Source organism: Haliaeetus leucocephalus, unplaced genomic scaffold (assembly GCF_000737465.1).
Source record: "Haliaeetus leucocephalus isolate CR32 unplaced genomic scaffold, Haliaeetus_leucocephalus-4.0 Scaffold0, whole genome shotgun sequence".
NCBI classification, from domain to species: Eukaryota; Metazoa; Chordata; class Aves; order Accipitriformes; family Accipitridae; genus Haliaeetus; species Haliaeetus leucocephalus.
In genome coordinates this window covers 29,592,165-29,605,407 of record NW_010972436.1, presented here as the reverse complement: position 1 = coordinate 29,605,407, position 13,243 = coordinate 29,592,165, and the positions used below count along the sequence as shown (strand labels likewise).

At 40.5% G+C, this 13,243-nt stretch overlaps 1 protein-coding gene across 1 annotated transcript in view; it reads left to right on the top strand.

Annotated features, from left to right (window-relative positions):
• Positions 1-13,243, top strand: part of MAP4 (microtubule-associated protein 4) — a 127,097-nt gene that overhangs the window by 104,156 nt on the left and 9,698 nt on the right. The window contains exons 13-19 of the mRNA XM_010563415.1: positions 1,460-1,560; positions 2,474-2,686; positions 4,185-4,362; positions 7,930-7,989; positions 8,157-8,479; positions 10,804-10,932; positions 12,506-12,598. Coding sequence (XP_010561717.1) covers positions 1,460-1,560; positions 2,474-2,686; positions 4,185-4,362; positions 7,930-7,989; positions 8,157-8,479; positions 10,804-10,932; positions 12,506-12,598 — 1,097 coding nt within the window. The remainder of the gene's footprint in view (positions 1-1,459; positions 1,561-2,473; positions 2,687-4,184; positions 4,363-7,929; positions 7,990-8,156; positions 8,480-10,803; positions 10,933-12,505; positions 12,599-13,243) is intronic.

Here is a 13,243-nt window from a genome sequence, read left to right as displayed (position 1 = left end):
GCAGATGGAAGGCAAAATTTTATTCTATTTTGTTTGTTTCAACAGTGGTGTGTTTATCAGAAATGAACTGTCCTTTGAGATGCTCCCTTCAAGACGGACAAGCAAGAAAATGTGAAATATAAATAATAATTTTCGAAAGATGGGGAAAACGACCTTTTTACTCTTGGAATTGTTACACTATTGTCTGGTGGGCCCTTAGCATGCGCCACAGCATTACAATCTGTTGCGTTGTTATAAAAAGAAACATCCAACACAGATAATGCTTTATTTTAATCCCCAGATGACAAGGGAAACGCATAAATTTGTGATGGGTTGTTTGCACCGTATCCTTCATAAAATTCAAATGCCACAGGGATGGCAGCGGAAGACAGCTCATAGCAGTGCAGTTGTACAGCAACACCGCTGAGAATTAGTGTTTTAAAAGCTATTTATAGGGAAATTGCCTCTTGCACATCTCATGGTGCAAAGTAGCATGGCAGTTCTGCTGTAGGATTTATAAGGTTTAGGGAGAAAACTTGATGAAGCTGCTACTAAATTAATGTTTTGTTATATTGTTTGCTTTGGAGGGCAGTAGTTATCCTTTTGCTGGTAGCTAGATAACACTTTAGAGACTGGTTTTTAAAAGGAGACGAGGAAGTGGTTGTGGCTGCTCTGCTGCTGTTAGGAGTGTATAGTCGCTGTCCCCACTCAGTATAATAAACTTTGGTGGCAACGACACAAGTTAACAATCACAGTGAAAAACTGGCAACCCTTGTAACTGAATCTAAGCTTTGTGCTGTGAAACACCGCGTACAGCAGCATGACACAATGGCTTCCACACTAACAAGGGTCGGGATGGTCCACGCATGTTAGAACGAGATCTCCATGTTCCTGCTTTCCTGCGCAACCTTTCCTGTTAGCAGTCCGGCTCCCTTCGGCTGCTGGGAATCCTCCCTGCTCGTGGAGAGCTGCAACATGTGGATGTGGGCAGAAGAAAGGTCAAGAAGAAACAGCCGTAACAATAGGGATAGCTTGAAAACAGTGTCCTACTTCAGGATAAGTCATAGTGTAAAACCTGGAAGGGGTCAGAACTTCACCATTAACATTCCAACAATTTATTTGAATTACTTGAAAGATGGGAAGGTTTGCTATTTTAATTAAACCACAGGTTTCTTTCATCTGCCACTGTCTTTTCCCGCTGGAATAATATGAGAAATTGGGTGCTAATGGCATCTGGATGAACCTGTCCTGTTACAGGGAAGATCTTTCTTCCTATAGGTATTCTGGTTTGGGGGAAATTTTCCAGAAAGAGCCAACCTGTAACTGTCTTAATTCTGTCTCCTCCTGCTACTGTGTTGAATAATAGTCAACTAAAAAAAATTATATGTAAAAAAACCACCCAAACAAACAAAAAAACCCCCACAAACTTACAAAGTCTCCCTTCTTTTTTTTTTTCTTTTCTTTTTCTTCTTTCCCCCAGCAAAACCAGAAGAGACCAAACCAGCTGAAGCTGTGACAGGGAATGATATCACAGCACCTCCCAACAAAGAGCTTCCTCCCAGCCCTGAGAAGAAGGCAAAGGTAGGTGTCGTACAGCGTCTTCACGTCCATGGTTTTTATTTGCTGGCTTTTCTGCTTCTTAAGCTGTGGCAACACAAGTTCTGTTTTCTGAGCTGCCATTTGTGAACCATTTTACGGTAACAAAGACATCCAGTTATGAAGTTGAAAACAACTCAGCCTGTAGCAAATGTGACTGAAAGTGGATTTAATAAATATGTGGTAAGCTTTATTTAAATTAATTCTCTGGTTGGTATCGGTGGTGTGGAAGTAGTAAACATGTATCATAATGCTTCTGCTACACTGGTACTCTCCTAGTTGTTTACAACACATTTATTTGCATTACAATTAGCATTTAGAGATCCTGCTCAGGATTTGATATTCTCTTATTTTAGGGCTGTTTATGAAACATGAGAGACACCTGCTTTCAGAAGCTTGTAGCATTCAGCAAAATCTAACCCTAAATTCTAAAGAGCAGGGGCAGGGGGTTCTTGGTCCCCTCGAAGGCAGTGGGTGTATGACCACTAGAGTTGATCAGATGAGGATTTAGAGCTTGCAATCCATTGTGTGCATGTAATTGGAAAGCAATGTCCTGTGTATTGCATGTAGGACTAGATGCCAGGAACACCCAATTACTAATCCCAGCTTTACCAGTGATTCCTTCTGTTGCTTTAGATGTTGCTGGAATAAATCCTGTTCGCTTTGAATTGAATGGCAAAACCCCACTGGGCTCCAAAAGCAGCCCCCTTCTGCTGCTTCATTTTGGTCTTTTTGTTATGCTCAGAAAACAGAAAGCTAATTATTTTTTGTTTGTTTGTTTCATTTAAAATATCACTTTTATGTTCTTGCAGCTCAATGTTTTGGTTTACAATGCGCTATTTTTTGTTGTATTTTTTTGTTTTTATACTGGATTTTGCTTTTTGAAAAAAAAATAAAGCCTGCTGCATCCACATCATCTACAAAGCCTGCAGCAACGAAAGCCAGGCCCCTGTCCGCTACCAGCCCCAAGCGGCCAGCCTCTGCCACACCTGGCCCAAACAAAAAACCCACGAGCCCTACTGCAGGTCCTACTTCAGCCACTACTACTAAACGCCCAGCCACCAGTACTACACGTCCCTCCACCTTAACTCCAAAAGAGACTAAACCAAAGGTAAGAATCAATTTGCTTTTGTGTGGGAGCTCCGAGAACTTATTTACATGTCAACTTACCAGCTGTCTTACCCAAGAGTCAAAACATAATTCTAGTGCTAATCATGGGAGGATAAGATCAGGAATGTGATTCACTGTGTTATAAGACCTGCACAGTTATTAGTATCAGCTTCCATTAACCCACTTATGGCATCAGGTCCCAAGCATTTAATTGTATCATCGCAGAGAAGAAAATTAAACTTGACTGTATTACTACAATTTTCCTAGTGAACTGTGATGAAGTATACGAGGTAATTCTTTATTTCTTTCCCTTACTAAAGGAGGAGGGTTCTTTAAATATAGATACACTACGAACATAGGATAACTCTTAAATCCAGACAAGAGTATGGGAAAACTGAATGGAGAGCTTCGATATTAATATTGAGGGGAAGAAGATCAGTTGAACACTTAAGTATTTCCCACTGATTGTCTTTTTATGATGTCTGGTCACTATAAAAACTGTACGAAGATAACTGATCATACACTTATGTGCTTAGGAAATATTGGAGATCTGTAATTTTCTAGTAAGAGCAGATCTGTGGACAGTTCTTAGTGTTGCACCTTAAAGCTGAAGTAGGGTATCCACATGTAATGTTAAGAATGGGAAATGTCCCTTGAATCTTCCCTATGTTAACTTGTGATATTATATAGTAGAAGAATTCAGTTTTGAAAGGGAAAGTTAAAATCTGTTTCAGAAGCTTTCAGGTGATGTTTAAATGCTAGCATTTCTCCCATACGTTTAAGCTTAAATAACTGCATTTCAGTGTCTTTTAAAACCAGCTAAATAAAAATAGCAAAAAGAGTATGAAAGCACAGGCGTAAATCTGTACTTTTTATCTGTGAACCAGTGTCTTCAGTTTTGTTTAAGTTTTTGCATGATTCTGAATCCCTTTTTGATGAAATCAAAACCTCATCTCATTTGTTTCCGTACATTAACTCAGTATTTTAATACTTAAGAGATCAGTCAGTTTACAAACAAGTGACTTACCAGGGACAGACATGAAATAGTTTTCCAAGAGAGGAATGAACCACGGACACCTAGTTCTTATGTCCACAGTGTTTTAATAAACGCTGCCATAGCTTAGGAAGCTTTTCTGTTCATGAAGGAAAGAAATCTCTCCCAGAAGTATTGCTAGTGGACTACTGTTCTCCATTTTGTGCAGAAATCAAAACCTCGTTCACATCTGTAAATGGCCTCCACACATTAATGCTGAAACAGATCTGGATGAATTCTAATATTCAGCAGGGTCTGTGCTCTGTGTCCTGCACTGAATATAGTCAGTCGCTTCCGCATGCCTTAATTATATTTTCAATCTTCTGCATTATAATGTTTCAGTGGTGCCTAGCTTGTGTGTTTAAGAATTTAAACAATTTCCATTTATTCCAGGCTTTTGGTTGGCAAATGCTTTGAAGAGACTGTCAGTGAAATACTGGCTTTAATGTAGCCTGTTCATTTTTAGGTTGCAGATGCGAAGACCACAGATAAGCGGACCTCACTTTCAAAGGCTCCATCACCTGCCACTCCTAAAACTACTGTCAGGAGCAGCCCTGCTACTCCTAGGACAACAGCAGCATCACCCGTCACTGCAGCTGCTGGTGCGAAAAATACTGCTACTTCGCCACCGAAGAGGCCAACGTGTAAGTACTCTCTTGTTTTTCTTCAGGAGGTCTCTCTTTCTAACCAGCTGCAAGTTTCTGTTTGAGTAGCACCGTTGGTTCACGCTATGATGTCTTTCTCATGTGTTCCGGTACATTGACTGCTTTTTCCTGTGTTTAGGTCATCCTGTGGCCCCATCAGTTTATTAAAATTAGTCTCCTGGTAAACAAGCTTGTGCAGGTTCAAAAGAAGGAAATAACCCAAACCCTTGAAATGTAGCCATTTATGGGAAGTCACAGCTGCTGTTAACCAGCGCTTCTGAGAGGTGTAAACTGGCCTACCTGTCAGTCAGGATTAGATCTGAAGCTTAGTGATAGCTGCACTCCCAACCCTTTTAATACAACACAAGATCCTGTGCCAAGGCACAGAGACCATAGGTCAGACTTTTTTCTCTCCAGGGCTTCCTCCTCCAAAAACAATCTGAATGACCTTCAAGGCCAACTTGGATCAGCTCTATGTGATTCAGTGTTAATACAATTACTGAACATGCTTGATGTAAGAAAAAGGACGCTATTACCTCTGTATTTTGCTATAGTAACAGTTAGAATAAACACTAAAACCAATTTAAGACTTGGGAAATTCAAATCTCCAGAAGAGGGCTTGAAGCACTCACACTAGTGTATCTGAAAAACAAAAAAGGTTGAACAGAGGTGGAGGTTTTTTACCAGTGCAGGAAGAATTTGGAGCTGAAATGACAACAGCTTCATCAGAAAACTGTATCCCACTCCTACTGTTGCCAAAGAGGGAACTTCCCATGAGTTTAACGCAGTCAGCATGAAACATGAGCAGCATATCAGCATCTTGAAAACAGTGTTTTCACTCATTTTAATGGAGCTTGAGAGATTTAACATCAGATACAGTTAAATGTTCTCAAGTGTTTTCAGATGACTAGACCTCATAGGCAAAATTTGCTAATAAACATGTAAAACTAATAATACATATTGGTTGCTTTGTTCTATGAGTCCCAAAGCATGAGTTCATAACCCATCTTTCCCAAAAGAATAGTAATGTTTTAACTATGTTGAAATATATTAGACTAGATGTACATTCCATACTTTATGCTATAGGGTAAAATACAATTAATCAAGTGTAGAGGAAGTGTTGCACTTTCCAAGAGCTGTGTATCTTAACTGATCCTGTGGACATCCTTGTAAAAATCATTTTGGGTGGTCTTTTATGCAAACTGTAGCCCAGAATGCTTAATATGTTTTAATGAGTTCAGTTAATTTCTCCTTCCAAAATTGAGACACAAACAAAGAAGCGTTTTCTGATGACATTTGAAAAGAGATGGAGTCAACGATGCAGACATGCAGGAAGGTTGTTCCAAGTGGCAAGATGTACAGAGGAAGAGGCTTCTGCACCAGCGAGGGTGGTGGGACATTGCCAAAGTACAGTGAGAACTGGGTGGGCGAGGGAGAGATGAGGTCAGCTGAAGAAACTCCATCAGGAGTTAAAGCTGTTTTGTCTGGATCTGGAAATGCACAGAGGAGTCATGAATAGTAAAAGAAGGGAGTCCTGTTTTGGAAGAGGAGAAAGCAAGGGTGTTGATGGAGGATGAACAGTGTTGTGGGGCCTGAAGGGGAATCGCAACAAGCCAAACACTAACAATGTGGTTTAGTTAGAGCATGTGCAACTTCAGCTAGATCCATAGATGTGGGTGATGGAGGACCTGGATCTCTTCCGATCACAGTTTAGTTTCTCATTACCCAGCATTGAGCCAGATAATAAGTTTCTGGCTACAGATGATATTTCAGAAGGACATCTGCTCTTGCTTTTCATGTGTCAAAAGATAGACACTCACTTCCTTATGGTTTGCTCAAGTGTTCAGTCATTCTCAGTGTTTAAAAATGTGTATATAGTGGCTTGTTTTGAAATTATATGGTTTCACTTTTTCAGGTATTAAATGTCAGTCACTTTTCTCTACTAAATGAGAGCCACGGGTTATGTGGTGCTTGATTTCCCCCCCCCCCGTGAAAATGACTTTTATGTTTGTACAAGAGCAGCCCTCTGTCTTTCAGATCAGAAAAAGATCGAAGTCTTGGACTGTCGTTATAGACCATTTTCCCAGTAGCTTTGTCATTCTGTAGGTTTTCAATATTGCATGCTAATAACATAGACAAAAGTGTCCCAGCATTTGGCTCCCCACTAACATGAGTAGAAATAACATCTCTTTATATATAAAAGTAATATATTAGTCCTCTTGCCTTTACAGAAAACTAAGTCTGTTCTGTCCATACAGTTTTCAGAATTAAAGTTGTGGTCTCAAGGAATGAGATTAGGTTGGTTTGACAGGACCTTTTTTGAAGTGTTTGGTATTGATTATATATCTGTCTTTTAGGCCTTATTAAATTATCCAAATGTGTTTCATCTCATTAGCTAGTATCTTATCTGTGGTGTTTAACTGAATGCTTTTAGCAAAGTCTGGATGGAGTGATCCAGACTCACTTGGCCTATAGTTATCTGCCTCTTTTGCTTGCTCTTTTCTGTATTTGCATTCCATGAAGTACCCTGCCAGCTACTTGAGTTTGTTTTAAAAATCTAAGACTGTTAATGGAAGTTAAATATTAGAAGATAGGGCTTTTTATAATTTTTAACTTAGATTTTTTTTTTCCATTTGGTGTTTGTTTTTAATGTTGCCTTCCTTTGGCTATTGAAATGAAGCAGATTTTAGCCAAAGTTGTCCATCATTGATAGTAAAAAGGCTAGAATTTCATTATCAAAGACCTCTTTAAAAGAAGGTTCTGTTGATATTTTTCAGTCTGTGATTTTTCCTTGATCAACTTTGTGTATGGTTTTATTTTGCTTTGAGAAATACTGATACATTCCTGGTTTAGACTGTCCTCTGTCTATGTGGAATGTAATCAGGTCATGATCACTGGTGTTTGCCCGAAGGCACAGTTCAGTTTAGTGATTGATTTTTGGTTTTATAGAATTATAATAGGAACCAAAATATGTGCAATAACTTCTGTGCAAGAAAATTGGCATTGGTTAGAACTGATGTAGCAATAATACCAAGGTTATAGATGGACAAATGTGGTTTTTCTTTTGCTGCTCAGTAAAGAGAGGAGCTTTGGGGTTGTTGGGGTTTTGGGGGGGGTGGGGTTGGGTTTTGGTTTTTTGTTTGTTTGTGGGGTTTTTTTGTTTTGTTTTGTTTTTGAAATTAAATTGGGATGGGATTAAAATAACGTTAGTGAGTGCTGTCAGATTCAGAAAGTTATTTTAAGAAAAAACACAATGCAAACCATACCCCAGGTGTTATATCACTGAATGGTGAATTGATCCTTTTGCTGGAAAACATGAATGAGTTTTGCTGTTATGATGAGGACCATGTCAGCCAGGTGTTCAGATGGAGCAGTTAATTCTTGGGATGCTTTCTTTCAAGCAGCATGTTAGAAATGGGGACTGTGGGTGAAGAGGACCATCAGTATGTGAGGAGCTGCAGAGAGCCCCTGACATCCAGGGGAAGCTGCGATGGGATCCCAGGCTTCTCTTCTGTGCAGACTGGCTCCCACTCTGAAATACTAATCTGTGTACTTTGTTTTGGGCAGCTATCAAGACTGATGCAAAGCCCGCAGATGCCAAGAAGACGTCTGCAAAGTCACCATCAGGTAACTGTTCAGTTTCCATCTAAATCAAATCCTCCTTGTTCGGGGCTGTGTTTAATAAGTAGGCCATCTTTAGGTATATCTTTAGGACTTGGAAGAAGTTTGTATAAATGGTCTCTGACCCATCTTTTTTCCACCCTTCCCTTCAACTATCACTGTGATAATTGTAGCAGACTTGAGCCGCCCTAAGAGTGCTACTGGAAATGCAGTAAAAAGTAGTGCCACCACTCCTTCTACCACCGCCTCCAGCGCACCTACTTTACCTGGAGTAGCCACCAGTCGTCCCAAACCCAAGCCTGCTGCAACCAAACCCACCACAACCTCAACCACAACAGCAGATGCTAAAAAAACAACTGCTAAAGCTCCAACTAAACCCAGCACTGTTTCCAAGCCACCTCGCCCGACCAGCAGCGTTTCTGCTCCAGATCTGAAAAATGTACGTTCCAAAATTGGATCAACAGATAACATTAAACATCAGCCTGGTGGAGGAAAGGTAAGTTTCTTCAAACTTGATAACAATATGCACATTGGAACAGTAGCTCTTAAGCATTATGGGTGATTTTGCTCTTTCCTGATTTTGGTGGCTGTATCCTCACTGCTCTTCTCATTTATGCTCTGCAGAGCTCCTCTTTGGGTTCTTGGTTTATGCACAAGGCATTAACAAGGCAGTGATAGTAGTGTACAGAAGGAATCCGCCTTAAGAGCCTTCATGGTGTTTGCTGGTATACGTACAGGAATTCAAAACTCAGTGGTTCTGTTTTTCTGTCGTACATCCTGACATAGAAACTAGTTGGTATTGAAAGCTCAAAACCTTGTCTAGATTCCAAAACTTTGCCTTGAATAGAGGAATTGAGTCTGCTGAATGGTACAGAAGGTCAAATAACGCACTACAATGCAGGAAATCTGGATTCAGGAGCAAGTTCCACAGCACCTTTCCCAGGTCTAGGAACGGGGACTCTGTTCAACTTGTCAGGCCTAAAGCTGGAATGAAATGGGTTTACATACACTGCTCTTTGCCACAAGAGAAGAGGGTAGTGTTGAATGAGCTGTAGGGAGAAGTGTGTACATACATATAACTTGAGGCTCTCAATCAGTAATGGTTTTAAATTAAATAAATAAACTTTCACTGTGAATATCTACCATGTAAATGATAAAGGTTTAGGGATATACCTGTAGCCCTCTTCTGAGGGTTTAAACAATTTTATAGATATGCATAATCATAAAACCTTTATTGGAAATTGTACAACAGATACACTCATCTTTGCCTGACCAAATGTGTTAGCAGCTTGCCTGGAGTCAGAGGGCTTTAATTTCCACAAAGCAGAACAGATTTACCTTTGCGGCAGGTCTGCGGTAATGAATAATTTGGCATATAACTTTAATCTGTTGCCAAGAGAGCACGTTTCATGCTGGGAGCCTTAATCTCCTCTCAGGCACATTAAAGTCAAAGGCTTACTTGGGCTGTGGTGTTGTATGTCACAGACAGCATCGATACAGAATGGATTTATTCTTCCGAGTTAAGAGTATCTTAGTTGTACAATATCTTAGTACAGTCCTCAGAGCTTAGACACCTAGAGGACAGAAACTTCCACTCCCCAAAACAGAGTTTCTGGAAATGACAAACCAAGTCTGCTGAAAAACTTTGAGGCAAGCAGGAGGGTGACCCTTTCGTATGCTGTGTATTGTAGCTTGAAATCAAGTAGAAGTTCAGAAAGCCTCCTGCCATCTAGTCAAAAAGAACACATAAGATTGTTCAGTTATTTTAAACTGTGCTAGAGTTGTGAGGATTGCGTAGGTTTTTAGCTTACAGGGTTATTGTGTCAGTTTAAGGGAATTTATTTTTATATTTAGTTGTACTGTCCTTTATTTTCTAAATATTTTCATGGAATTGTTAAATCCTAACAATTGTACTTTTAAGAAGACTGTCCTTTTTGTAGTCTTATTTATGCTGAGATGTTTTTGGAATCTGAGAATGTTGAATGTTATAGGAGTGCTGTGTTTTTGTTGGGGGTTTTTTTTTTGCTGTTCTGTTCCTGGTAGGTTAGTAAAATACAGGATTTATGTTGAGCCCCCCAAAAGATGCGGGGTTCTGCTGCACTTATCTGGATCTAGATTAGCAGAAAAATGGATACTCTCAGGTAGTTGCTGGATTTTTCTAAAACCTGCGAATTTTCCTTCAATTCTCTGCTTAGCTGGTTTAGCTAGGTCCATCTGCATTTGATGAGTTAAAACCTAAATCAGCTGTTGATCTCAAAGCTGTTGATCTCAAAGAGTCAAATCAGTGTGTGGGTGCAAAATCAGAAATGGAAGCACAGTGTATCTGTATCCAGCAGAGCTCTTGGAGCTCGAAGGCAAAGAAAATCAGCCAGTGGATGTGTTTGCCTCTAAGATCTGTATAATGTCCTCCATGTGAAGGACTGCGCTGCTATTGGGTTACTAAAAGATTGGGTTTAATTTTTTGGCAGAATGTAATGTACTGGGTTCACTTGGAGACCTGCCATCATGACCGTTGGGGAAATGATGAGATACCGATGAAAGGCACCTACGAGCTTTTTGAGAAATGGAGAACTTAATTATTGCTTTATGACCCCAGGGTGCCTGTTTCATCCTGTGTCAGAGTGGTGTTGCTTCCCCTCCACCCTCTTAGTTTTATCATTCCTGGGCATGGGATTATATTTTGTCTGAGGATTACAGCGTGTAAGAAGTTCTCATGGGTTGTCCGTTCCACTAAGTTTATCTGGATAGCTTGTGTTCCGGTACTCTCCTGCCCACACTTTTGCTTTTGCTGGTTGAAATCATCCATTTGTCTCCATCTAGGGGAAAATAGAGAAAAAGCCAGAATCAGCTGCTGCTGCACGAAAGTCTGAACCCAATGCGGTCTCTAAAATGGCTACTACTAAAACAACCGTATCAAAAGAGGGTGCCCCAAAACAACCCAATGGGAAAGTGAGTTTATTTCAGACTTTTCTCTGTGGGAGATGAAGGAAAACATTTCCATTTTGAGTCACTTTCCCTTCTCTTCAACTCTTCTGCTGTCTCCTGTCAGTGTCACTGTTCCTTGCACAGACACTCTTCCAGTTCTTTCTTGTAAACCCTGAGATGTTCTCAGTTAAACATGTTCAGAGATCGCTATTGTAGGTATCTTTTTCCATGCCTGCTGTAAATGTGTTTTCAGAGCAGAGTCCACCATTTTCACTTTTAGGTAGATGAGCTTAACTTTGAGTCAGAGGTTTCCCTTAAGACCAGTTCTTCATACACAGCACTACTTTGTAACTAGGAAGAGAGCGCTTTAGTTCAGCCCTGCTTGTTTTAAGATTGCAGAATATTAAAGACTTTATCTTCCCTGCACTATTCCCAATCCAGTTGTATCAAAACGCTTTTAACTCCATGCAGTAGGTGGTCACCATTTGATGGGTTACTCTGAAGCTGTCACGACATGGTATTTCAGTATGAGTTAATGGGGAGGGAGGTGGGAGTGCCTGCAGTGCTGGTTTAATTCAGATATTGTCAGGCAGAGCCTGCTAATGAATGGATGGGTTTTGTACCTCTAGAGAAGTCAGTAAACCACTATACACTTCCATGGCACGAGTACATTTTTCAGAGCTGCAGTTGCACTGAATCCAGTCTTTCTGAACTGGCTAAGGAGCTTTTGGAAACCTGCTAAAGTGAGAATGTTCTGGTGATTCCTTTTGTGCTTCAAATTTATCACCTCTTTCTAGAAAGTAGGATACAGCTTCTGCCACGTTTTGTGCTGTGTTAAATAACTCCCACACTAAACACCTGTCGTAACTAACCTTTGTAAACATGAGCCTGTTACTCTAACTCAGTTACTACCTTTGTGAGTAAAAGCTCTCTTAGCATACTCCTTTTGTATTTTGAAAAAGTCCAAGTCATTTCAGTTTAAAGGAGAAACAATTTAATTAACACAAGACTCGTCTGATAAAATTTAGCTGAAGGTTTGACAGCCTTCATCAGAAGAATTGTTTCTCGGATCAGGCTTTACTGCCCAGAGGTTTCAAAAGACATTACCCAGGACTGGAGCCAATCCAGGCAAATGGAAATAAAAGTGCAGACACTGAGCAGTTCATAGCGTTGTTGGAAGTGGTGGCCCCATGGCTCCGATCCGTGGAGGAACAAGGCAGCTGAGCTGTCTCTCCATGCTCTGGGGAAGCTCTCACCAGAGAGTTCCTGGGAAGCTTCATGGGGAACATAGACGAACCCAGCCCTTCTGGCAGGCAGGCGCCACCCGGTGATGCTAACCCGTAGAATATATGTGGAGAAGCGGTCTTCATGGTAGCGCTTACGCTCTTGCACTAACACTGTCTGTGCAGCCTTTTGTTTCGTTCACTTTTTTCTCACTCTCCTCTTCAGTTGCTTTCACACCTAATACTAAAGTTGGATTGAGTTTAACACAACTCCTTGTTTATCCACCATGTTAGAGCATCCACTCCAGCCTGCCATATGACAACTCTAACCAGTCCTCTTCCCTTGTGTTGTTTTCCATTCTGTAACATTCCAGGTCCAGATAGTCTCCAAAAAAGCGAACTACAGCCATGTTCAGTCCAAGTGTGGTTCCAAGGACAATATTAAGCATGTCCCTGGAGGTGGGAATGTAAGTATGGGCTCTGGGCAAGCTGTCTTTCTACTAACTCCTTCTCTTGTACTATGTTTTTATATGTCAGTCTTAAGAATGCTCTGTTTCAGGCAGAAAGGTGTGGCAGAGTTTCAGGGCTTCTGGAAATAATGTAGGCTAGAGAATTTTTATTTTTTTTTCCCCATGGGATGCTAGGTTGAATGTGTGTGTTTTGTTTCATAGTACTACAAATACACCTGACCTATTTCTTGCATGATTTACATGGTATTCATGACCAAGTGTAGGATGTACACATCACTGACCCCAGGAGTTAGCTCACCGTGGATTCCCTGTGCAGTCAGTGGAGGCACCTCATCAGCCCTCTGACCTGTTTTAGATGTCTGATTTTTCAGATGAAATGAGTTGTGGCCTAGAAGTGCCTGTTACTCTTCATTGGCTAATAGAGTGAGCCTGAGTCAGAGTAATTTCACTTCTTGTTTCACATCAAGGGAGACTTTGAAAAAGGAGGAGGAAAAGACTCTGGGACTTAATATTTGAGCTGCGATTAATTTCTAAATTTAAAGGCTACTGGTATCTCTGGCAGCAGAGTTGAGCTTATGAAAATAGAAGGCTAGTCTTGTGATGTCTGTGTACTTGGTTTGGAGTATTATATCCTGAAAGTGT